The 26,194-nt window shown below is 39.1% G+C and overlaps 1 protein-coding gene across 2 annotated transcripts in view; it reads left to right on the forward strand.

Moving 5' to 3' along the window:
• TAFA1 (TAFA chemokine like family member 1) overlaps positions 1-26,194 on the forward strand; it is a 532,844-nt gene that overhangs the window by 405,103 nt on the left and 101,547 nt on the right. Inside the window, exon 3 of one of the 2 annotated variants that reach the window (XM_032149465.2) lies at positions 3,158-3,298. In XM_032149465.2, the coding sequence (XP_032005356.1) occupies positions 3,158-3,298 (141 nt within the window). The remainder of the gene's footprint in view (positions 1-3,157; positions 3,299-26,194) is intronic. The other variant, XM_032149467.2, reaches the window with a different exon arrangement.

Consider the following 26,194-nt stretch of genomic DNA (forward strand, 5'->3'; position numbering starts at 1 on the left):
CATGGAGAAACCCTGTCTCTACTAAAAATACAAAAAAATTAGTTGGGCATGGTGGTGCATGCCTGTAATCCCAGCTGCTTGGGAGCCTTGAGGCAAGAGAATCACTTGAACCTGGGAGGGAGAGGTTGCAGTGAGCCGAGATCACGCCGTTGCTCTCCTGCCTGGGCAACAAGAGCGAAACGCCATCTCAAAACAAACAAACAAACAAAACAAATAAGGTCAGAGTCACAACTAGGGGAGGAGGGGTGGCTTGGATATTTAACCTTGATAACCTTTCTAAGCCAAGTGTCAAACATTTTCTTGGAAGTTTTTCAACCACAAGGAACAACAACTTGTGAAAAGATGCAAAAAGCATGAGTTTTGGGATCTGGTAGACTGGGGTCACACTTATGTGATTCTGGGCAAGTTATTCCACCCCTCTGAGCCTCAGCTTCTCATGTGTAAACTGGGGATAATACCTTGTAAAGTTGCTGGAATGTGTATAATTAATACAGCATCCAGCACGCAAATCAGAGCTCCAGAAATGGCAGTAAGCTCCAAGAGTAGCAGAGAACCATTCCTTTGGCTCTTTGACAACAGTGCCATGAGGGACAGACTTTGGACCTTCAGTGCCCACCTTGTCAGTATTATTAAACTCAGTGCAGTAACTCAGGCGATCTGGCATGTCTGTCATTGTGTCTGTTGACTGTAAATCAAATGAGATTCAAAATACATCCTGAGAGCTTTCATGTGCCTTGTGCCATTTTCAATCATAAATATTGCTCCACTCTCATATTGGAGCCAAGAGGTGACTTTAAAATTAGTGGCATTTTCGTGAAGTGTCGAACTAGCTATTACTGCCTTGACCGAGGGTATTTGTAGCTGACAATTATAAGCTAAAGTGACATGATTGCAGGTGTCTGAGTTAAAGAGTGTAATATATGATTAGCCCTATCCCATTGACTTGAATCCCAGTGTTGTGCATGTGGAGATAGTAAGGCACTCTTCCATGAGCAAGTTGCAGCCTTGTTTCTTCTACTCAGTGTTTTGCACGAGCCATTTATTTCTTGTCCTTTGCTACCTTGTACTTCTCCAACTCCTGCGTATAGCTTACCAAGGTGGTTGCCCTAGAGAAATACCTGTACCACACCAGTCCTTTGTTCCAAAAATTCCCATTCATTGCTGTGAGGAAACAAGCAACGACCTTGACTCCAGTCAAGCTTACAGTTTGGTTGGGGCACAGACATGAACAACTAAACACAGGAAATGTGTAGGGTGCTAATAGAATGAACAATGGTGGAAGTGAGGAACATTCTCTAAGGAACTGACCTTTGAGTTGAGCTCTAAGGAGAGTTAACTGGCAAAATCATTTGTGTTGGAGTGAGGAGGTTGGAGGGATGGGAGGTAGGAGTGAGTATTCCAGGAGAAACCATATTTTCAATCCCTCTAAGACAGAAAATATGTTATTTATATCTTTGTTGGAACCAAAGATACAAATTTATACCTTTGTTTGCACCTACAAAGATATAAATAATATCCAGTCACTCTGGTATTCTTATTATAGGAAGCATATACAGACTCTTCACTATATGTCAGGCTCAGCACTAACCCCTTTACGTGTGTTCTCTCTGTTTATACTCACACAACCCTGTGATACAGATGTTACTATTATTCCCATTTTACAGACGAGGAAACTAAGGCATTCAGTAAGTGACAGAGCTGAGATTCAAACTAAAAGAGGCTGATGTGAAAGCCTGAACTCTTCCCTCCCATGGAGAGAAACATAATTAGTCTACTCAAAATCAGAGACTCTTATGTTTCTTTCATGTTAGGCCTGAGTTTCTCAACACCTTCACAATATCGATCTTTTGAGCCAGATCATTCTTTCTATGGGAGGCCATCCTGGGCATTGTGGGATGTTTAACATAGCCCTGCTTCCTACCTGAAAGATGCAAGTAGCTGTATGCTCCAACCAATGATGACAATTAGAAATATCTCCAAACTGGCCAGCAGCTATTATTATGGGGGAGGGAGCAACATCACACCCCGCCACCACTGCACTGAGGATCTCTGCATTACACAGTTCTCAGAGGACAGGATGAAAGGATGAAGCTGTGTCTTAAGTCTTCTCTCCTTCCTTTCTCCCTCCTTTTCTTTTTTACAATGTTTTCTAAGTGTCCATATGTATCCTCTATGTACAGGGGATGTATTCTCATCCATACAGTTTATCACAAGGTAATTTGTATGTAGAGGTTGCTTAACAAATGCTTGGTGAATATTTGCCAACTGCATCCTAATGCCAAGAATCCTAAATGGTCTGGGTCTATTCTGAATTCCATACTTGATGTTGAGAAAGTTGATTCCTGGTTTCTGGTCACTTGGTGTATCTTTTGTGTGTCCCTAGAGATCTGACTTAGCTGATTTCACTGATTTCTGGCGAAAGACCCACTTGGATGCTTACCAGCCTTTACGCAGAGCTGGCAGCTCACCTGCTAAGAACCTAGCGGAGAGTGACATACATTAGTTTGCCAATAAATTCTGATGAATGCGTGGATGAGCTGTTACAATTAAGTCAAGCTGTATGACCAGGCCTGCAATTTGAGACATTGTTTAAAGCACCTACCCATTTTCTCTAGCAATTCTTTCCTTCATTTGGGAATGAAGTCTAGCTTTGGGAAATATCTCCCGAATAGACTTTCTATTTAGCCCCCTTGAGAGTAGGCAGGCAGTGGAAGGAAGAGCTGATTTCTGGGCAGTTTTCCTGGCACTGTAGCTTCTGTATCACTGGAGTGTCACCTGTTGTCAATAGAGCTCAGAGAATCTTAAATGTGATGATAACACAAAAGATGGTTCCCAAAATATGCATTTAAATCAGGCAGCATCTTTATTGGGTGTGTTAGTTCCAGGCATTCGTTGCTTTACTGCCTCTCAATACCTACAGCCCAGAATTGCCACATATTGAGGGCTATCCATTGGTATTCTTTGTTGCTTTTGAAGTACAGCACTGTCCTCTCCGTGATTACACATAGTAGAAGAGAGTCCTTTCATAATTATATTTCATGAAAACTGTTTCTATAATTTCAATTACTTTCCTCAACCCCTCTACATGTACTCCCAGAGGCTCGAATAGTCACTGAGTTATTTCTAATCAGTGTCCCTGTTCTTTCTCTCTTGCCAGAAGGAGGGACATGTGAAGTGATAGCAGCACACCGATGTTGTAACAAGAATCGCATTGAGGAGCGATCACAAACAGTAAAGTGTTCGTGTCTACCGGGAAAAGTGGCTGGAACAACAAGAAACCGGCCTTCCTGTGTCGATGGTAGGTACCTGGTTTTACCTCTTGAAAAGTTCACATGGCATTCACTATACATAATGTAATTTCTTGTTTTATCTAATATGGTTCCAGATAATGAACAAGGTGCATCCAAAGTGTTAGAAAGTTATACAATTGCCAGCCTCAGCAGAGTTTGAATTCTTTTTTCTCTGGTGCTATCATTTGAACGTTTTTTCCCCAAAAAATCCATGTTGAAATTTGCTTGCCATTGCAGCGTTGAGAGGTGGGAACTTTGAGAGGTGCTTGGGCTGTGAAGAACTACATTAGTCCATTCTCACACTGCTATAAGGAAAAACCTGAGACTGGGTAATTTATAAAGAAAAGAGACTTAATTGGCTCATGGCTCCACAGGCTGTACAGGAAGCATGGCTACGGAGGCCCCAGGAAACTTTCAATCATGGGAGAAAGTGAAGGAGGAGCAAGCAGGTCTTACATGGCCAGGAAATGAGGAAGAGAGCAAAGGGGGAGGTACTATACAATTTTAAACAACCAGATCTTGTGAGAACTCACTCACTATCAAAAGAACAGCAAGGGGGAAGTCTGCCTCCATGAGCCAATCACCTCTCACCAGGCCCCTGTTCCAACACTGGGGATTACAATTTGACATGAGATTTGGAAAGGGACATAAATCCAAATCATATCAGAGAGCCTGCCCTTATGGGTGGAATTAATGCTAATATCAAAGGGTAAGTGTATACTTCTCTTGCACCCTTGCCTTTCTGCCTTTCATCATGTGATGGTGCGGCAAGAAGACCCTTACCTGATGCCTTGATCTTGTACTTCCGAGCCTTTAGTACTGTGAGCTGATAAATTTCTGTTCATTGTAAATTACTCAGTCTCAGATATTCCATTATAGCAGCACAAAATGAACTAAAACTTCTGGGTTCTGGGGTTTCAAATAGCTTTATTTTTAATTTTTTTACAGCAAATTAGGGTAAAGGAATTTTTTTCAGGTCAAGAAACATGAAGGTCCAGCTCATTTGGGAAATGATTTTGGACTGAGGCTATAGAGAATGATGATGGTGATAATGATAATAAATATAACAATACCTAACATTCATTCAGCACATATTTAATGAGCACTTACTATATTCCAGGTACCGCTCTGGGTGCTCCAGAAAAACTGATGAACAAATAGAATTGTCCTGAGTCCTCAGTATGGGTCAAACCCTGTGCTAAACACTTCTCATGCATTATTTTATTTAATCCTTCAAGCAATTCTACAAAGCAGTATATTTTTTCTCTATTGTGATAGAACAAATCCCAAAACTTAACAGCTTAAAACAGAAGACATTACATCACAGTTTCTATGTGTCACGAATTAAACTTATGAGGTTCTGGCTTAGAGTTCTCATGTGGTTGCAGTCAAGATCCGAAGGTTTGACTGATATGGCAGAATGGTTTTAAGATGGCTTGTTCACATGGCTGTTGAGAGGTGGTCTTGGTTCCTTGCCTTGTGAACCTCTCAAAAAAAGCTTCGTGTCCTCACAACATGGTAGCTGGCTTCCCTCAGGGTGAGTAATCCAAGAAAACAATACAGAAGCCTTTATATGTCACCTCAGAAGTTACACTTTGTTATTTCCACAATATCCTACAGGTTATACCCACCAGCCCCTATTCATTGTGGTGGTAGACTGCAAGGGCTGGAAGACCAGCAGTCAGGGATCATTGCGGGGCACCATGGAAGCTGATTACCATAAGGAGATACGTTTTTATCTACCATTTTCAACATGTAGAAACCAAGGCTTGGAAGGGTTGAATAGTGTTCCCTTCATCCTATGGTTGATAAGCCCTTGCTCAAATGACTCTTCAGCCCAGCATGATGGACTCTAATACCAAATTTAGACCACCACCTTTAAGACAATTTTATGTGTTGCTGTGAAACAATGAGTCCAAGGTGCAAAGGGACTATAAATCTCTCCTCCCATCTTTATGTTTCCTAATTTAGAGCTGGGTGTGAGTTGATTTTCAAGTCCTTTATTTAAGAAATCAGGATGAGGACTCAAAGAAATGAGTCACCTGCTTAGTTCACATAACAGGACATTGAACCTGAATCCCTTGGCTTTGGTGTTCATTGTTCTTCCTCTAGATATAGATAAGGAAGGACACTTTCTAGATCGATTCATGTTATGTATTTATTTTCCTTGTGGGTCAGTAGGTGGTTAGAAAGAGAATCACACTCAAGGTAGGCTAAGTAAAGAGGAAGTACTTTAAGAAAATAAAGGAATCTCGGTGAACCAATTATAGGAAATTCAGCCAAACCTCGTGGAATTTGTAAATTCTTCAGGCAGCTGTCATCTCATTTTCTTTGTTCATGGAACATACTGTCTCTGATCTCTATTTACCTAATTCTCTCCTGTGTAGACTGTCTTTCTTCAAGATTTTCATTTTTACCTTCTCATAAATTAGAGAATGATATAAGGCTTTTACTTCTATGGTACTGACTCTAATCTCTCTCAGCATGATTGTATTGCTTCAGGGCACAAATATATTTGACTCAGTTTCTGTGTCTTAATACATTATCTGAGAAGACAGATGTGATTGGCCCAGCTTAGGCCAATGTGTCAACATTTGCCCAACTAGTCACAGCCAGAGGAGCAAGCTTATGTGGCATATACAGCTGTCAATTATATGCCTTGGGAAGGTCAAGCTATTTTATTTTTATTTTTTAGAGACAAGGTCTTGCTGTCTTACCCAGATGGTGTGTCATGGCACCATCATAGCTTACTGCAGCCTCACACTCCCAGGCTCAAGCAACCATTCTCCCTCAACCTAATTTTTCTGTTATTTTCCATAGAGATGAGGTCATGCTATTGTAGCCTAGGCTTGTCTCGAACTCCTGGGCTCAAGCAGCCTTCCTGCCTATGCCTACCAAAGTGCTAGGATTACAGGCATGAGCCACCACACCTGGCCAGGTCAAACTGTTTTTTAAAGCATGTAAAAAAGTTAAGTTTGGGGATATACTGAGACTAGTTCTCAACTGGGGCAATTTCTCCCAGGGATCATTTGGTAACGTCTGGAGATACTTGGGTCTATACATTTGTCACAACAAGGGAGCTGCTACTGATACCTAGGGGTAGAGGCCATGAATCCTGTTGAACATCCTGCAATGCACAGGGCAACCCCTGCCCCTCCGAATCCCCACAACAAAGAATTCTCCAGCTCAAAATGTCAGTGGTGCTGAGGTTGAAAAACTAGCAGTATGATTATTTACTTACTCTGCACTGCAGTCAACACAGTGAGCACCGCTAGTGCAGGGAAGGCAGGCAGTTAGATGAGTAAAGCTATTTCCCTCTCTCTTAAAGAAGAAACTTTTGGCCCTAGAAGCCAATAAGCATTATAAAACAAAACCCTGATGGTTTCTCATGTTCTTTGCCAAAGAAAGCCTTGAAGCCGTTAACTATAAATCTTCATTTTGTTTCCAGTTCATTTTTACGTCTAATGATCTAGAAATAGAATTGCCTTTAGGATTTGGATACAAAACACAAAGTGCAATGCATTGCTTATGCTGACAGAGGGGGAAATGGTATCTAGCCCTAAGATTTGTGAGAAGTTAAGCCACATAACAGTAATATTTTTATTTCAGGAAAACTTTGTTCGACTTTGGAAACTCTGAATTCTTTGGTGTGGTTGGTTCAAACAAAAGGGCTATCCTTTCTGTCTTCCAGGCAAAAGTCAATAAAGTATTGAGTGTTCTTTATTCTCATGTTGATTATTTATATTTTTGGTAACATTCTACTCCAAAATGCTTCAATCCATTGGCATGTACAGACAAGTCTATTGTGTTGCTATGATCAAAATTGTTTTGGTGGCCTAGATCTCTAAATGAAAATTAAATATAAAGTGTGACTATAAATTAAAATTTCAGTGTAATTATTAACATCATGGACTGAGAAATTTGATATACCTAGATGGAATCACAGCTGTACCTATTACTGATAGAATGACGTTTTTGATAGAATGACATTTACTTTCTAACCTCAGCTTCCTCGTCTGTATTTTTGATAGGATGACATTTGCTTCCTAAGCTCAGTTTGCTCATCTCTAAAATAGGGATTATAGACATTTCTACTTTTTAAGATTGTGCTGAGGATTAAGAAAATCTTCTACATAATGTTTTTTGCACAATGTCTGACTCCCGTCAGAGGCTCACTAAATGATAATATCTGTTTTCTATCTCACTAGTAAATGTGGTTAAAGCTTAGAGAGAAACTTTTTTAATGAGTTTTGTTTCATATTAATTGAATACGGTGGAATTTTAGCCATCATCTTTTCTTAGAAATGCTTCCAACTAATTATCCTGGATATTACTAATACTGGTAAGTCATCTTTAGGAATGCATGTTTATAATAGGAATTTTGAAAATTTCAGAGATACATCCATGCACTAAAATCACCCATGATATCATTGCCCAGGGACTATTACTGCATTGTAAGATAACATATTAATATATGTCCTTCCAGTCTTACCCCCCTACTAAAAAGCAAATTCACATTGTAGATATTTTATTGAACTAAAATGCTGTAGCAAAGTTTTATCGATGGCTTGTTTCACTTAATATATGATGACCATTTCCCAAGTGAATACATATTCTTCAAAAACTTATTGTTAATGGCTATATGAGTTTTTCAGAGGTGGATACACCACCGTTTATTTAACTATCCTCTCCACTTTATTTGATTTTGGCATTTACAGTGTTTCTTGCATTCCCAATCTCAGTTCCCTAAGAATAGACAGGCATCAACTTCTCTGCATGACAGCAGTTGGTAATTTATACACCACGTTTGTCCTAAACATATTGTCTTATGCAGTGAATTTCCCATGGTAAGTGTTCCAATTACTCTTATTTGCCTTCCTCTGAAATTTCAGGTCAGTTGCCTTTTACAGTGTTTTCAAAAATAAGAGAATAAGAGAATAGCTATCATTTTAAAAGAAGCATATATTGGATTGCTTTAAGATTGAGAATCTGAGAGCAGATTATTTAAAATGGAACAGAAAATTTAGGGTAAAACCTTAGCAGCTTATTCAAAAGTATAATATATATTTGGAGAAAATTTTAAGTGGTGATCTTTTATTTCAAAAATGATATTCTATTTTCTAATAATTGAAAACACCAAATTACACACTTGCCAAAGTAAGTTATGAAGTAGTCATTTATAAATACTTATAAAAGCATTATATCCTTGAACCTGTGCCTAGCACTATTCTGAAGGAATATAAGTCCTTATACCCTAATTATTAATTAATCTATAACCCAAAATGGAAATGGGGAGCATGCTACTCAATATCTTTAGTTGAGAACAACTAAAAATATTACCTACAGCCTTTCAGTAATTTCCACGTACTTCTCAGGGACTAAAAGTTAAAATCAGACATGAAGTCCTTGCCCACGCCTATGTCCTGAATGGCATTGCCTAGGTTTTCTTGTAGGATTTTAATGGTTTTAGGTCTAACATTTAAGTCTTTAATCCATCTTGAATTAATTTTTGTATAAGGTGTAAGGAAGGGATCCAGTTTCAGCTTTCTACATATGGCTAGCCAGTTTTCCCAGCACCACCAAAAGCAATGGCAACAAAAGCCAAAATCGACAAATGGGATCTCATTAAACTAAAGAGCTTCTGCACAGCAAAAGAAACTACCATCAGAGTGAACAGGCAACCTACAGAATGGGAGAAAATTTTTGCAACCTACTCATCTGACAAAGGGCTAATATCCAGAATCTACAATGAACTCAAACAAATTTACAAGGAAAAAACAAACAACCCCATCAAAAAGTGGGCAAAGGACATGAACAGACACTTCTCAAAAGAAGACATTTATGCAGCCAGAAAACACATGAAGAAATGCTCATCATCACTGGCCATCAGAGAAATGCAAATCAAAACCACAGTGAGATACCATCTCACACCAGTTAGAATGGCCATCATTAAAAAATCAGGAAACAACAGGTGCTGGAGAGGATGTGGAGAAATAGGAACACTTTTACACTGTTGGTGGGACTGTAAACTAGTTCAACCATTGTGGAAGTCAGTGTGGCGATTCCTCAGGGATCTAGAACTAGAAATACCATTTGACCCAGCCATCCCATTACTGGGTATATACCCAAAGGAGTATAAATCATGCTGCTATAAAGACACATGCACACGTATGTTTATTGTGGCACTATTCACAATAGCAAAGACTTGGAACCAACCCAAATGTCCAACAACAATAGACTGGATTAAGAAAATGTGGCACATATACACCGTGGAATACTATGCAGCCATAAAAAATGATGAGTTCGTGTCCTTTGTAGGGACATGGATGAAACTGGAAAACATCATTCTCAGTAAACTATCGCAAGGACAAAAAACCAAACACCGCATGTTCTCACTCATAGGTGGGAATTGAACAATGAGAACTCATGGACACAGGAAGGGGAACATCACACTCCGGGGACTGTTGTGGGGTGGGGGGAGGGGGGAGGGACAGCATTAGGAGATATACCTAATGCTAAATGACGAGCTAATGGGTGCAGGAAATCAACATGGCACATGGATACATATGTAACAAACCTGCACATTGTGCACATGTACCCTAAAACCTAAAGTATAATAAAAAAAAAAAAGTTAAAATCAAATAAAGATTCATAAACAAGAGGTTGATGACTCAAAACACACCTATTTATTTGAGAACAATTTTTCCAAGCAAATGATTTAAAACAAACAAAAATAAATTTCTGGAGGGCTTATGAAGTTACGTTCTATGATTCTAATTAACCTATAATGGCATGAAAATAGTATCGATCTCAAAGTTGTAAAAATAATGGAATATAATTAATACCAGTAATAATAATAAAAATAACGGTTACCATTTTTTTAAGGCTTACTATGTGCGACTCTCCCAACTACTCTAAGTCTATACACTTATTTAATTCTAACTCTAACCCTATAAGGTGTGTCCTCCTATTATTTCCATTTTATTTGCCAGGAAACTGAGGATCAGAGAGATTTGGTGACTGACTCAAAAGTCACACAGCCAGTCCTGGCATAGGCAGGTCAGCCTGGGCTGTCTTCAGGGCTCACCATTCATCAAGCATAGGCAAACCCTTAACTAACATGAACACAAGTTATATTCCAAGGGCATTCTTATAAGATGCAAAATATCTGGGTGAGAGGGAAGTAAGCCCAACCATGTGGATACTTACAGAAACACCCAGTTCATTGGGCAATACCTGCCCCTTTTTTTTCTACGTCATAAGGATGATTGCACTTTCCTTGTTATGGAGCAATTAGAAGCAGTTCTTTCAGTGCTTTCATTTTCATAGAATGATTGAAGCTTCATTGTTTAAGGCATAGTGGGAGTGGTGAAATTTTCGTGCAGTTTTCTCTATTTAGGATTTTATTGTCATGTAATTTTTATCTGTTTCTAACATGGGCAAATATGGGCGGGCATTTAGCTAGTTGTTAGTAGGGGAGGTCGTTTAATGCATTATGGATTTTAGCATCACTGTAATTAAGAAAAAGTCTCTATGATAAGTTCATGTCTTTCTTCTCATTCCATGTAAATTATGACCATTTTGACAACTGATTACTAGCAACCTTCACCTGGTGTTCTTGCCTTCTTATACTGGATCACCAGCAAGAGAAAGTGTTAACAAAAAGGCCAGGTTACATCAGAAAACTTTCTTTCACGGCAGTGAAAACCCAAGTTTAAAACAAAACAAAACAAACAAACAAAAAACTTTAGTTAATACAATGAAAAAGTCATCCTGCTATTTCTGTGAAGGAACAAAACTTACAACATGACAGAACATTTTGATCCTGGCTTATCATACTTAGTCCCCACAATAAGCACAAATGAGACAGAGAAGACATACATAAAGACTTAGACCCAGGAAAACAGACTGACAGAGAAGGAGATGAGACAGACCAGACAGTGAGAGCAAGAAACATACAAAGCATATGAGAAACACAGGGTCAGAGGTTAAGGGTAATAAAAGAGAGTAGTTAATATATAAATGCTTAGAAGGAACATTAATACATCTATCCATAAAATGGCTTGATTCATTGTTCCCAAGAACTGTTTGTATTCAGTCTTACAGTTTATAACTATTTTTTAACAAAAAAAATTTGACAGATGTAACTTTAATTTTTTTTCAAGTGGCATTGTATGAGATTCTAGAACGAGAACTTCTGCAAAAATTTCTTCTGGTGATTGCTCCTTGGGAAAAGTCGTGATACAATTTTCTTGACCACGTACCATCATATTTCCTAGAGACAGCCATGGTAGAGAAAAAGGTTTGAGAATTGAAGGAAGTTTGAAATTCAGCAAGTTTTTCATAGGATAACATGAGATATATGTGAGAAGGATTATGTATGATAGCCTCTGCTTAGCCTTCCAAAACATGATAGCATATTAAAGGCTCTGAGAAGTTCTGCAGACAAGTAGCCTATTAAACTTGAACACAGTATTTCCCAAACTTTTTAGAACCTTTTTAACTGTAACATTTATTTATCTCCTCTAGTCCCCGGAGTTCCATGCAATAGACTTGGGGCTATGATGCTGTAGAGTCTGTGGACTATGATTTGTGTTTTAGGAATGTCTTTCAAGTCTTCCGAGCTAATGGATAGTGTGATGCCCGTAGATAGTTCAGTGTGTTTCCTAAGACTGGCTGGCCAGACAGTACACAACTGATCCTATACTGATGTGATTTATAGTATCTCAGTGACATGTCGGGCTCAACTGCAGCTTGGAAATCATCTAGAGAGCTTCCAGAGCAAGCATAGTATGAAAAAGCTTAAGCCCCTATTTATATTCACAAATATTAAACGTTTTAGGGGGACAGAGAAGATGACCTATTTTGGTTCTGCCATTTGTTACTTGTCATCCACACACAATGAAACACTGAGATAATGAATTGCTGTGGTGGATCGGGGATGTATGCCACAAAGGCTGGCTGTGGTTCCTTCATTACTGTCTCTGTTTGAAACTTGCTTTGTTCTTTTTAAACACACCAAAACTTGTTTAGTAGATAGAATGCCGAATGCATTTGACTTTATCAGAAGACATTTATAAAGGGAAATTCGATTGTTTTTATTAGAAGAGGATCTTGCATAGTATCTTTAGTGAAGTGATGGCATTTCCAGGCATACTTTGTGAATCATATGTAAATCCTCTTTGAAACAGCATTTAGTCCCCAACTTGGCACCTAAGTATGTACAGGTGTGTGAGGGATCCAAGTCTGCGTTCATAAGAGGAATGAGAGGATGAATGTACAAGAACTGTCAAAACTTTATATACTGCCTAATAAAAGATAGGTGTCTACATTTGTTCCTCCTAATGAAGACAACTGGAATTCAGTCATCATATGTGTCTATCCAATACCAGATGTTGTCATCTTTCTGTTTGTTTGTTTTCTAGTTTAGAGCAGCAGTTGCCAGTTGCCAGCCCACTGGCAAAAACCATTCTCAGACCTGTTCCTGAGGTCAGCAGAGTATTGAAAAAATTGACTTTGCATGACTTTAAATGGGACACTCCAGTTTCCCCCAAGGCTCACTCTTTCTTATTATTGCACTAGGCTCTGACAGGTTGATGTTCCTGCCTGATCCTTAAAGATAATGGAATGTGTGGTAACTCGCTCATACAGTCGTTTCCTACTAATTTCAAGTGAATAGACTAATTTTGAATACATTATTTTGTTCTAAAAAATTAATTTTGTAGAAAAAAATACTCTTTAATAAAAGTAATATATATAATTTGTTGTGAATATAAATGTATGCATATATTCCATAATAGAAATATACATCAAAACATCACATCGTACCCCATAATTATTTATCAATTTCAAATTTTTACAAAAGAAATGTATGTGTATAAACCTAGCAAAGAAAGGATAAAAATTAAAGTAATTCTACATTTTTTTCTTTCCCACTAATCCTCTCACATCATAATTGCCAGAGGAAATTATCCTTGTCATATTTCTACATATCCTTACAGAAAATATTTTGGTACGTGCAGGCCTACAGGTATAGACATATAAAACTTTATAAATAAAAATGATATTATATTGTACAGACTGGTCTGAACCTAAATTTTTTAGCACAGGGAAATATCTTAAGTAGTTCACTGAAAGAAATGAAAATGACTGGTAAACATGGAAAAAAATGCTTACCATCACTCAGATGAAGAAATGTAAATTAAACACTGAACTACAGTGTTTCATCAATCAAATAGGCAGAGATGAAAAGTTTGGTAATACCCAGACTTAAGGAAGAGAGAGAGAAAAATTACATTTAAATCATACTTGGTGATAAACGGCTTACAAACTCAATTAGTTAGCCACTCTTCTCTATGGGGCTTACCAAAAAAGAAGATGATAAATAGGAAATTTTGTGATGAGACTGGCTGTTTGGGGAACATAATACAAATTATGTGCATTATAACTGCAATGACTTTAGCAACATCTCTTGAATGTTTAATTCTCTGCATTTTCTAACAGGATCAGATTCATGACTGTGGGTATCATCTAAGAAATATTTCAAGAATTTTTATGGTATTTTAATGTGAAAACTTTATATAAAATTAGATTTAGTGCATATACTTGGATTAATGTAGCAAGTCTCATTGTAAAGCCCATCTATATAGCCACTTGAGAGAAGCAAAATTCTCTGCATAAACATCTGTCATGGTGTGTATGTCATGTGTGTGTGAGAGAGAGATAGGTCATGGCACAGTACACCCAAAATCTTTGTCGGTTAAATAGCTGCCATAAACTTGTTTACACATAACCTCAAATTCACAAAGAAATTTCCCCAAAGTAGCCCCCAAGTCATTGGTTTTCATTTATCTCTAGAGAGCTCAGGTGTTTTCAAAGACCTGGTCTTCTCTGATATGATAGCACTTTTCATCCTTTCTTTTTCCAGAAAGTGGGAAAAATGTTGTTCTAAATCTAAGGAGTCAGCTCCTCATCCCTTTAGCTGGGCTCCAGCCTAGATAAGGCAGGATTCTAGGGTCCTGTGTTATTAATGTGCTGTCCATATGAATAACGAGCAAATCTTGTGAATTATTTCACACTTCTAGGAAAATCTATAACCCTGTCCTTCTGCAACAACACTGGAAGCTGCCGAGGATACCGGTACATTTCTATGTGGAAGAATCTGATAACTTTATATAAGGAAGTAGTAAAACTTGTATCCCCTTCTGGGACCTGTATATAAACTTATACAGATGAGTAATGTTTTAAAAAATTAATGATATATATGTTCCTCCATCCTCTGAAGCTCCCTGAATTTTTGAAAACCTACCACCCCCCATACAAGTTCAAACAACAAGATATGAATTACCCATTGATACAGTTTGGCTGTGTCCTCACCCAAATCTCATGTTGAATTGTAGCTCCCATAATCCCCACATGTCATGGGAGGGACCCAGTGGGAGGTAATTGAATAATGGGGGCAGGTTTTCCCATGCTGTTCTTGTGATAGTGAATAAGTCTCATGAGATCTGATGGTTTTATAAAGGGCAATTCCCCTGCGTATGTTCTCTTACTGCCGCCATGTAATTTGTGCCATTGCTCCTCTTTTGCCTTTTGCCATGATTATGAGATATCCCCAGCCATGTGGAACTATAAGTCCATTAAACCTTTCCTTTATACATTACCCAGTCTTGGGTATTTCTTTATAGGAGTATGAAAATGGACTAACGCACCCACTAACCAGAGAAGAGAGGCCCAAACATGTGGAGTTTAAATTCAAAACCTGTTAAGTTACTCAGATTTAAAATTGAAGAATGAGTATTTTCCTCTTACCCATACTGTTGAGAGCAGAGGGAGAGGAGGAAGGAAGGAAGGACCACATGGGTAGCAGGAATGTGGCCCTCGAGAGTAAAGGCCATCTGTGACTAGTACCAGAGAGATGTGACTTTACCTAAAGATCCATATCTCCAACCTCCAGCCAAGAGAACACTGTACTTGACAGCTCAATACACTTTGTTCAAGCGGTTTTATTAGCTGCCTTCAAGTGAAGACCATCCACTAACAGCAGCTAGGTATTGCACAATGATTTTCCAACAAGAGTCATAAACACAGGCATCCTTAGACCTCCTTAGCCTCCTACCCTGCATAGGTGACCCCCAGGAAACAAGAGGAGAAACCTGGGTTCCTAGATGGGTGGAGTAGTCATAGGAAGGAAATCTTAATGCACCAACTATGTAAGAACAGATGGGTCTGAGATCACCAACTGACCTAGGATATTGGTGGAACACTCTCACCCTCCCCATTTCACCTGTTTCACTTATGAAATGAAAAGCAAGTCCAATAATATCTGATATTACTTGGTATTTTCATTATTGCATCATTTTAAAAATTGAGGGTAAAATTTATTGGACTATCAATTAATATTACTTAGGCTCGTAAAATGATTGGGCAATTAACTAGCCACTCATTCAAAGGAAGGTCACATCCTTTAAATTTAGAATGACCTGTACATGCTAACATGGTCTCCTGTGGTGCCTACACACTAATTTTGCTTTATGCTGGATGCCTCTTCTCATCAATGCTCTCCCGGGTGCAAGAAACCTAAACCTTCTCAATAGAGGTTCAAGTAAAAAAGTTATTGTGAGAACATACTTGGGGTCATGGAATTCAAGGGCAGAGATTGCTCTACAGCCTGCCTCAAGGCACCTGAAACTGAAATACTGATTTCAGGAGGCAGCCCCTCTGTGTTCCCCATAGATCTTTCTCATGGGAGATGTTGCCTTTCATCTTGGGCTCATTCTGGATATTTGCCTTGTTCTCTTTTCTTTATAAACCAGGGAGGTTAGGTGTGTCCATGTCAGCTGGCAATGATCTTCTCAACTAAATGGGACACTACTTAGAGTAGTAGCCTAAAACTGGCAATTTTACTGGTTTGTAGTTACTGAATTCTTACTATGTGCCAGACTCTGTGTATTGAATTTATTACTTATGTCATCCTCATAAGAGCCTTATAAGATAGGTACTATTATTCCCACTTTACAAGGGAGGAGCCTGATGCCTTACAGAAGTTAGATCGTTTCTTCTGGGACATGGTAGGGATAGATATGGGACCCCATGCAGGAACTGCTGGAAATAATGGGCAAAAGACAGGATCAGAAGCAAGGGTAGGAAAGATTCAGAGTACCAGTTCACTTCTTATATTTGCTCCCTAGGAGAACAATAACACAATTCAGTCACACTAGCCTCCTGAATAAGCACTTCCTTCAACATACACACCATCATCATTCATGTTCCATATGTTTACATTCCAAATCCATCCATTTCTCCTCATTCCCAAATTTCAAGACTGCCATTATCTACTCATATCACAATCCTAGTTAATCCCTCTGATTAAAATGCATCCTCAAAACCCCTTCTTCACACCATCTGACTCTTCATTACTCAACTTCGATCATTAATTCCAGAGGTCCTTCCTGAAGCTGCTATGCCTAAAGTTAATAATACCCACCTCTCGGTCCTTGGAACAGCCTGTATAACATTTCTCATAACTCACTGTAATGTACTATAATCTTTGTTGACTTGTGACCTCCTTTGCTAGAGAGACTTATTCACTCATTCATTCATTCAGCAATTATTTTTGGAGCATTGACTATGTGCCAGGAATTATGCCAAATACTCAATCACATAATGCTGAACAAAGACAGCCCCTTGCTCTCACGGAAGCTACAGTCCAATGGGAGAGACAGACCATGATCTAATCATACCTAAACATATACAAGTAAACCACACATTCAGAAGGAAAAGAATTCTGTCCTTGAAGAGGATGCAATGAGGAATATAAAGGAGATTGGGGAGATAAGAAGACTTCCGTGAAGACGTGACAGGAAGCCTGAAATGTGAGGTACAGCTCAAGCTAGTGGGTAAGCAGCATTGCAGGCATAGAAGAGAGCATGCAGAAAAGCCATGGGTTTTAATCAAAAAGTTGAGAGAAATCCATGGTGATGGAAACCCATAGGACAATGAAATTGCAAGAGACAGAAGGCTGAAAAGTTAGATAGGGCCAAACAAGAAGTAACAATAAGTAGTGCAGTAATTAAGCTGTGTGTCTCTGTTACCTAACATAGTTCTTAAAACTGAGTCATGCTAATCATGTACTTAGAGGGGGCAATAAAGGAATCTGCGGTGGGAAATTGTGTAAATTAGTCAACTTAGAATTTTGTGAGTGAGGAGACAGTATTGAGAGCCCTCTATAGAGACAAATATCTCCTATGAAGTGTCTGACAACAGATTTCAAAACCTCTATACTAACACTTCAGACAATACCAAAGCAAAGCAAGTCAAATTGTCTTTTTGATATCACCAGGCTCCACACATGCTGTTACCCACACAGGGTTGCTGTCACCTGAATGTCTCACTCACTCTCTACTCCGAACCACTCACACTGCTACAAAGAGTCCTCACAACTGCACACATACAGCAAACAAATAAAACCTTCAGATGGAAATTTTAAATCACTGCTCTTTTCAGTTCTGCTTACTGTCTGAAGCAGTCTTAAGATACTGTATTAACTAGGAGATTCTTTATACAGGGGAAGGGCATCTGGGTAAAGGCTTCTCATTTGGGGTTAATTTTAACTTGGTAGATAACTACAGGCTCATGTCAATTTATTTTTCTCTTGATTGTCACTTAAGTTCTTCAACTCCAATTTATTTCTTTATGGACTGACAACACCGTGTTGTATGTAGCTCCCTCCCTAACCTCCCACAAAAGCCTGTGTAACACCTATACCAAAGGACGCCTGACCAACCTTCCATGAAATCTGGGGTAGTATAGTGTAGTACAAATTCAAATGCAGGTGTTATAAGTCTACTTTGTGACGAAAGAGATGATGGAGAAATGGCTGTTTCTCCCATTACCAAGTCCTGCTCCCTTTAAAATCTTCAAGCACATAAGTTTGAGAAACAATGTAATAAAACCACATTTGTACTATAGAAATTACCTATTGTCTTTAGCAGCCCTTATGCAAGAATTATAATAACTACAGGGACTGAGAGTTGTTGAGGACTGACAGCATGTCATGTATCCTACTGAAAATGTTACCAACATTATGATACCTAATCTTTATAACAATGCATGAGATGGGTACTATTGTTATTATCCCCATTTTAATGATAAGGAAACTGGAGCTCAAGATGAGAAGGGGCTTGCCCAGGGTCACATAGCTACCAGGTTGGAGAGTCAAGATTCAACCTCAGCAATCTGATAGTATTACTCATGAAAGATATTAAGACTGCATTCATTCTCAAATCGACAAATGGAAATTTGTTATGGTAATATAAAAACACTGTGACTTGGAACGGACAGAGGCCTGAATTTCAACCCTAATTCTGCCATTGATTAGTCACATGTTCTTAAACATATTACCCTCTTGGAACGTGTTCTTAAACATATTACCCTCTTGGAACCACAGTCTGTTTTTCTGTAAAAAGGAAATGAAAAGTATATAGCATCAAAGAGTTGAAGGGAACACTAAACAAGAAAACACATATAAACCACAAATGTATAATCCAGTCTGCATGCATATTGTGAGCCCTCAATTATATTAGCAATAATGCACTCAGAAAATATATTAAATTTATATTTTCATTAATAAGTGCATTTCTAGAGCTTAAGATAAGAAATAAAGAGTTAGAACTGCAATTTTTATCATAATGCCTGTATTTGTGCACCTTTTCCTCATTTGATTACCTCCAACCATAAAACAAGACTTTCAAGCCTCCAGAAATGTGTGCAGAGAAACAAAAAGAAGCTGGTCATGACATAGAAGTCTGTATCCCATCAGGCATGATGAGAGGAGACAAGTTGAACGTGACATGACATGTCGTTCTATCATTCAGAAGTGAAGATATTGAGGACATCTTCTAATCCCAGTTCAAGTAAGAGAAGACACTCATTTTCCAAGCTCCCATTGGTACTCACAGTATCTCTGGAAATGAAATATCTCATATGCATGATGGAATTAAGGAACTAGGAGTGTGCATTTCACTGAAAATGGGGCACATTAGGTACAGATTGACCTACCCCTGACTTTGGCCTTCTCTTAGCCCTCACACAAGAGCTGCCTTTCTCTTCTCACTATAGAGACTCCCTAGGTTACTTCATTCATTCTCCTGACTTCAGAGACCCAAATAGCTCCCAAGTCTATGCACCTAGCCTAATCCATTCTTCCAAACTCTAGGTCATTTTGTTCATGTTGTTATTAGACATCTCCATTTGGATTTCTCAAAGACACCTCAAATTCATTATGCTCAAAATGGAGCACGTATTTCCACCAGTCTGATTACTCGAGCATGGTTTCAGCATCACTCAATGGCATTTGCTTTTACTCTTTATTCAAGCCAGCCTCTTGGAAAACATCTTTGCCTTTCTTCACTTCCTCATGGCCCATGTCCATTTTGTCATCAGATCTCCCAAGTTCCTCTGACTAATTCTCTTTCATCTTTTCCCTTCTTTCCATCTCAATTTCTATCCAATAACGAAGCTCAAGCCATTGTCACGTTTTCACCTTGATTACTGAAGGATCTTCATTCTTATTGCCTAAAGTCTTTATCTTACACAGCCTCCAAAAACTAATCTAAGTCCTCCTGATGTAGGCTACTATACATCTTGTTTTTCCCTTTTTGGAACACAAATTCCCACTTTAAATTACATTTTAATACTATCTTTATTTCTGTACAACAAATGCTGCATGAAGGCAAAGTTCACGAAGGTCTTGTTCATAGCTGCATGCCAGTGCCCAGCACAACGCCTGGTACAGATGCTCAAATAATTCATGTCTTTAGTACTTATGTAGTGGGACAAGATCAAATCAAAGATGGATTTATATTCCAATTCCAGCTCTACTATAATCATAAGTTTAAGTTCCCGAATCTGAGAACAGGAATTACAAGAACTTAACTTCACAATGTAATCATGAGAATTATTTAAGAAATGCATGTAGAGCACTTAGCACAGAATTAGTTCTCAATAAGTATTTGTTCTAATAATTGAAAGGATTGATGTGAGATGCAGATTTGGTTGGCCATCTCTCAAACTCTTCACTGTTAAAATGGAGAAATGAAGACAGCACAGGAACGATTCCCAGACTTACACTTGAGCGTTGTTTATGTGTAAAGGACATTGTTTTGTCCTGAGTATATCACAGACTCAATTGAACTATCTATACTCTTAAGTTTTCTGTAAAAGGATATCAGAGAAAAGTTGAAGTCCTTGTACTTGGTGGAACCAGTCAAAAACCTGATGTTTTTAATGTTATAGAGGCTACAATAATCTCTATCAACAAAACTGAATTGGCAATGAACTCTTCTAAGCATTTGTATCATCTGAAATCAATAAACCTAAGTTTTTATGTTGTTTTACTTTTGAGTTGCTGGTGTTATGTGAAGTGGTAACTTGGGATTGGTGTGGACTAAGTTAGTTTTTGCAGCAATTAGAGGACTGTTCTGAGGAAGGCTCAACAATTTCCTCTGTACTTCTGTCTAAATACAGCCTTTTCTAGCGATGAGCTTGTTACAAGCAATAGAAGAAAATGTAAATGTTTTCTTGGCTGCTATTTACAAGAAACTGAATATAAACAGATTCAACCATAGAACTTTATTAGATACCATGCCTAAGATGTCTGTTTTACAGTACATTGAAGAGCTTTTGCCCCCTTCTTTGTGTTCATGTGCTATGAATTTTTGTCTTCCATTTTGGTCCAAAAAAAAGAAGATCTCAAGCAGACATTTGTTCTATCTATGACTTTTTCTAATGTTCCTGGAGGGCACAAAACACATATCAGGATGAATTTAGACAGCACTTTTGACCAAAGGTAGAATTACTCAATATACTACATGATTATTCTGATGGGAAAACACTACAAATGGCTTTGCCAGCCTGCTGACTGACAGAATTTTGGTATACATTTCAGAGTTAACACCATTTGTCTAAAGCTAGTCATTTTTGAGGACTTCATTTTGCATTGTCTGTGGAATTCAAGAGAAACATTCTAATACTACCTCCTGTCTAAACCAAAAATGATACACAAAAGGCCCAAGAAAATGCCAAATCAGAAGATTCATTCTGCAAATACTTACTAACCCTCTCTAATACTGAGCATCAGATAGAGTGACCAATAGGACATGACTTCTTCAATGATTATAAAGTTCAGGGGAGATGACAGGCAACTTGGTGATTGCAAAGTTGTGTGATGTGTGCTTTGATGGAGATGAGCCCAGAGTGCTCTGAGAGCAGAGGTTAGGGCATTAAATGATGGAAGGGGGAGGGTGTTCTAGATGGCTTCTCATCAGAACTAACATCCAGTCTGGGACTCTAAGTGACTAGGTAAGAGGATGGGATCAATTGTCCATGGCAGAAACAATGGCATGTGCAAAAGCCCAGCAACAACAAGAAGGATCCTGATGAATCCAAGGAGCTGCAAGAAGTTCAATGTGCCTGGCTAGAGAAGGGTGTGGGATGGGTCTGGAAAGAAGTGAGACTGGAAATCTCATTAGGAACGAACTCATGCAGCAGCCTCGTAGCCATGGTGGACATTGAAACTGCCCAAGAGCAGTGGAATCAGGCACTAAAGGGTTTTGTGTCAATGAGAGATATGGTTAGATTTGTCTTTGGATGTCTCACTACATAGCACAGGAATTAAATTGTTTCTACTATAATTGCTGTTCATTGTACTTAGAGCCCAAATTTCTAACCAATACAGAGAATAAACCCAAGAAATGCCAGAAAGGATACAAGTCCATTCTGAGTTTTAGGTCAATGCTCTGATATTTAGGATAACAAAGTTACATCAGAGTTTTGCTGTCAAAAACTAGAGTAGAGATTATGAAAGAAGTAGTATCTCCTATAGGATATCTTGGCAACTTAGCCACATGACAGTGAATGCATGCTTTGGTTTTGCATCAAGGATCATTATGGCAAGGGGAGCGTTCATTCTACTTATGCAGAAAAAGTAAGAAGGACTGAGATTAACATATCTTAACCATGTAAAAAGGAAGCCCTTCATATCAGGGAAATTGAAGAGTACGATTAACCTCTTGCCTGACTACATGTTAGAAGCACTTAGGGAGGTTCTTTATAATATCAATGGCTTGGCCACACCCCTTGATATGTTTACTTGATTGAGCTGAAGCAGGGCCTGGGCATTTGCATTTTTTAAAAGCTCCATGAGGTATACTAAGGGATAACCAGAGTTGAGAACAAAAGCTGTAGTGGTTAACAGCATGGGCTGGGGAATAAGGCAGAATGGATTGAAATTCTGGCTCTTGCTGAAAACAAAATTATTTCTGTTCTTTTAATTTCTAATTTATAAACATTCCATGTGGCATTAAAGGTGATTTATTATATGGATATCTCTAACACAACCAGATAAAGTGTAATATAGACATGAAAGGAATTCAACTCTTATCCCCTGCCCTTAGTTTCTTCATTTGTCAGGTGGGTATAACAGTATCTACCTTATATGATCTGTGCAAGCTTTGAACATGTTAATAAGTAAAAAGATTTATAAGCACCTGGCATATAAGTGTTTGATAGATGTAAGCTATTGTTCTTAACTCAGGTGAAGTTCATAGGAGAAACAGGACAGAGAGGAGAGAAATCACAAAGCGTGTTTCAAAGACACCAGTTAGTTTGGCTGAGGCCTCAGGGAGTAATAGGTAAAAAATTTACAAAGTCAAGTTGGGGCCAAATTGCTTTCTTGAGCTCCGGGCTAATGTTGAAATTTGAGCAAGTGTTCATTAATTGGTCATCTAATAATGTAGTCCCCAAGCAGGTGAGACCAGCAGGTGTATATTGTACAAAACAGAATAAATTTAAGGATTGCTCAGAGTCCATTCCAAAACTTGGGCTCTGATTTGAATTGAACCCAAATGTGGAACCAACAGATGCCTCTGTGGAAAGTTGTGATTAAATCAGTGTAGAGCTTCACAAATGAACAGCGAGTCACTGGATATGAATAACCCCTGGCACTCAGGAAGGCAGATGCCTTTCTTGTGACACCTTGGCTCCTGTTAGCAGATAGAGCCAATTCCACTTCTGTTGTCCAGATTTTGCCCACTTTATTAGAAAACTCTAAATAGTGCCGAAAACTGTTTCTGTTCTTTCTCTTTTTATTTATAAATATTTTATAAAAGAGCAAATGTAACTTACATGGACGAATCCCACACAGCAATGTAAACATAAAATGTAATATAGACATGAAAGAAGTAAGAAGGCAGGGGAAATGAGGGTAAGAAGTTTAAGAGAAAGCTGGGAGGGAACTGAGAGAAGGTCACACAGCCTATAAATATGCCAACAATGCGTCGCAAATTTGGCTGTAAGCCTTCTAACAGGCAATGCAAAGAGGGAAACAAGATTGGTTACAAGATTTAGAATGTTCCCAGCTTAATCCAGGTTGTTGCTTAGGAGAGAAACAGCTATTCTTGGCACAATGTTAAAGAGAAATACATCCAAGTCTACATAAAGAGAATATTGTTTAAAACAGTTGTATTAGTCCATTTTCTGTTGCTTATAACAGAATATCTGCATCTGGTTAATTTATAAATAAAATTATTTCTTACAGTTCTGGAGGCTGAGAAGCCTAAGGCCAAGGGGCTGCATCTCGTAAGGGCCTTCTTCCTGGGAGTGACTCTGTAAAGTCCCAAGGCAACACAGGGTATAACATGGCAAGGGGGCGGAATGTGCTACCTCAATTCTCTCTTTCTCTTCTTATAAACCACCAGTTTCACTCTCATGAAAACCCATGAATCCATTAAGGAATTCATCCATTAAGAAATGAATTTATGGCCGAGCGCGGTGGCTCACGCCTGTAATCCCAGCACTTTGGGAGGCCGAGGCGGGTGGATCACAAGGTCAGGAGATTGAGACCATCCTGGCTAACGCGGTGAAGCCCCGTCTCTCTAAAAATACAAAAAATTAGCTGGGCGTAGTGGCAGGCGCCTGTAGTCCCAGCTACTTGGGAGGCTGAAGCAGGAGAATGGCGTGAACCCGGGAGGCAGAGCTTGCAGTGAGCAGATATCGTGCCACGGCACTCCAGCCTGGGCGACAGAGCAAGACTCCATCTCAAAAAAAAAAAAAAAAAAATGAATTCATTCATAAGGGCAGAGTCCTTATGACCCAATTACCTCTTAAAGGCCCTACCTCTCAATATTGCCACACTAGGGATTAAGTTTTAACATAAGTTTTGGAGGGTACAAATTTTCAAACCATTGCATTCCACCCTTGGCCTCCCAAAACTCATATCCTTCTCACATACAAATATATTCATTTCAACTCCATAGCCCTGAAGTCTTAACTTGTTCTAGCATCAACTCAAAAGTCCATCTACTTTTTCGTGAAATCAAAATAAGGCATCTAGTTCCAAGACACATGGTGGGAAAGACACAGGGTACAAATTCCCATTCTAAACTGGTGAAATAGGCTAGAAGAAAGGAGTAACAGGCCCCTAGCAAGTCCAAAACCCAAGAGCAGACATTAAGTAATAAGACTCCAGAGTAGCCATGTGCCGTGGCTCATGCCTGTAATACCAGCACTTTGGGAGATGGAGCTGGGCAGATTGCTTGAGCCCAGGAGTTTGAGACCAGCCTGAGCAACATGACAAAACCCTGGCTCTACTAAAAATACAAAAATTCATCAGGTCTGGTGGCATATGTCAATAGCCCCAACTACTTGGGAGGATAAGGTGGGAGTTGCACTTGAGCCCCGAGTGGGAGGTTACAGTGAGCCAGCACTGTATCACTGTGCTCCAGCCCAGGAAACAGAGTGAGACCTTGTCTCCGAAAGAAAGGCTCCAGAATAACAGAATAATCTCCTCTGGCTCCATATCTGCATCCTCTGCACACCAGTTGTGGTTGGGCCCTCAAGGCCTTGGGCAGTCCCATCCCTGTGGCTTGGCTGGACTCAGTCTACCCAGCTCGCTTAGGGTTGCATTGCACACTGTTATCTCTACAGTTATGGGTTCTTGGTGTTAGTCCCACTCCCATGGCTCCATTAAGCATTGTTCTGGTGGGGACTCTCTGGAGCACCTTCAACCCCCCTTTCCACTCAGCATTGCTCTAGAGGAAGTTCTCTGTGGTGGCTCCACCCCGGTGATAAGTCTCTGCCTTGACCTCAGGTTGTCTGACACATTCTTTGAAATCTAGGTGAAGGCTGCTATGCTTCCATAGCTCTTGCTTTCTGCAAGCCTGCAGAATTAGCACCACTTTGATGCCACCAAAGTTTATGGCTTGTATCTTCTGGGGAGTGGGTTTCATCTCAATTAAGGCCACTTGAGCCACAGCTAGGGTGGCCACAAATTGCTGTACCAGGGTTCTGGAAGCAAAGTGTCATGGTATCCCTGAGCAGCAAGCCCATGTAGAGAATGTCAGGCCTGTCCCCTGAAATCATTCTGCTTTCCTAGCCCCCTGGGCCTGTGATGGGAGCAGCAGCCTCAAAGATCTATAAAATGCCTTTGGGATCTTTCTTCCATTGTCTTGTGGAATAATACTTGGCTCCCTTCTATCCATGCTAATCTCTTTAGCAAACAGTCACTGGGCTGCACCATTGGTTTTTCTCTCCTGAACACGCTTTTTCACTTTTTACATGGCCAGGCTGAGAGTTTTCCAAATCTTTCTATTCTTCTTTCCTTTTATTTATAAATTCTGTTTTCAAATTATTCTTTTTCCTCCCAAATTTCAGTGTAAGTGGACAGAAGTAACCATGAAACTTCTATATTTTGCATAGAAATTTCTTCTGCCACATACCCTAGTTTATCACTCTTGAGTTTGGCCTTCTACAAAGCTTTATTAGTCAGGGTTCTCTAGAGGGACAGAAGTAATAGAATATATATATATATATATATATATATATATATATATATGAGAGTTTATCAA

The sequence above is a fragment of the Hylobates moloch genome, unplaced genomic scaffold, assembly GCF_009828535.3.
Source record: "Hylobates moloch isolate HMO894 unplaced genomic scaffold, HMol_V3 SCAFFOLD_4, whole genome shotgun sequence".
In the NCBI taxonomy this organism is placed as follows: Eukaryota; Metazoa; Chordata; class Mammalia; order Primates; family Hylobatidae; genus Hylobates; species Hylobates moloch.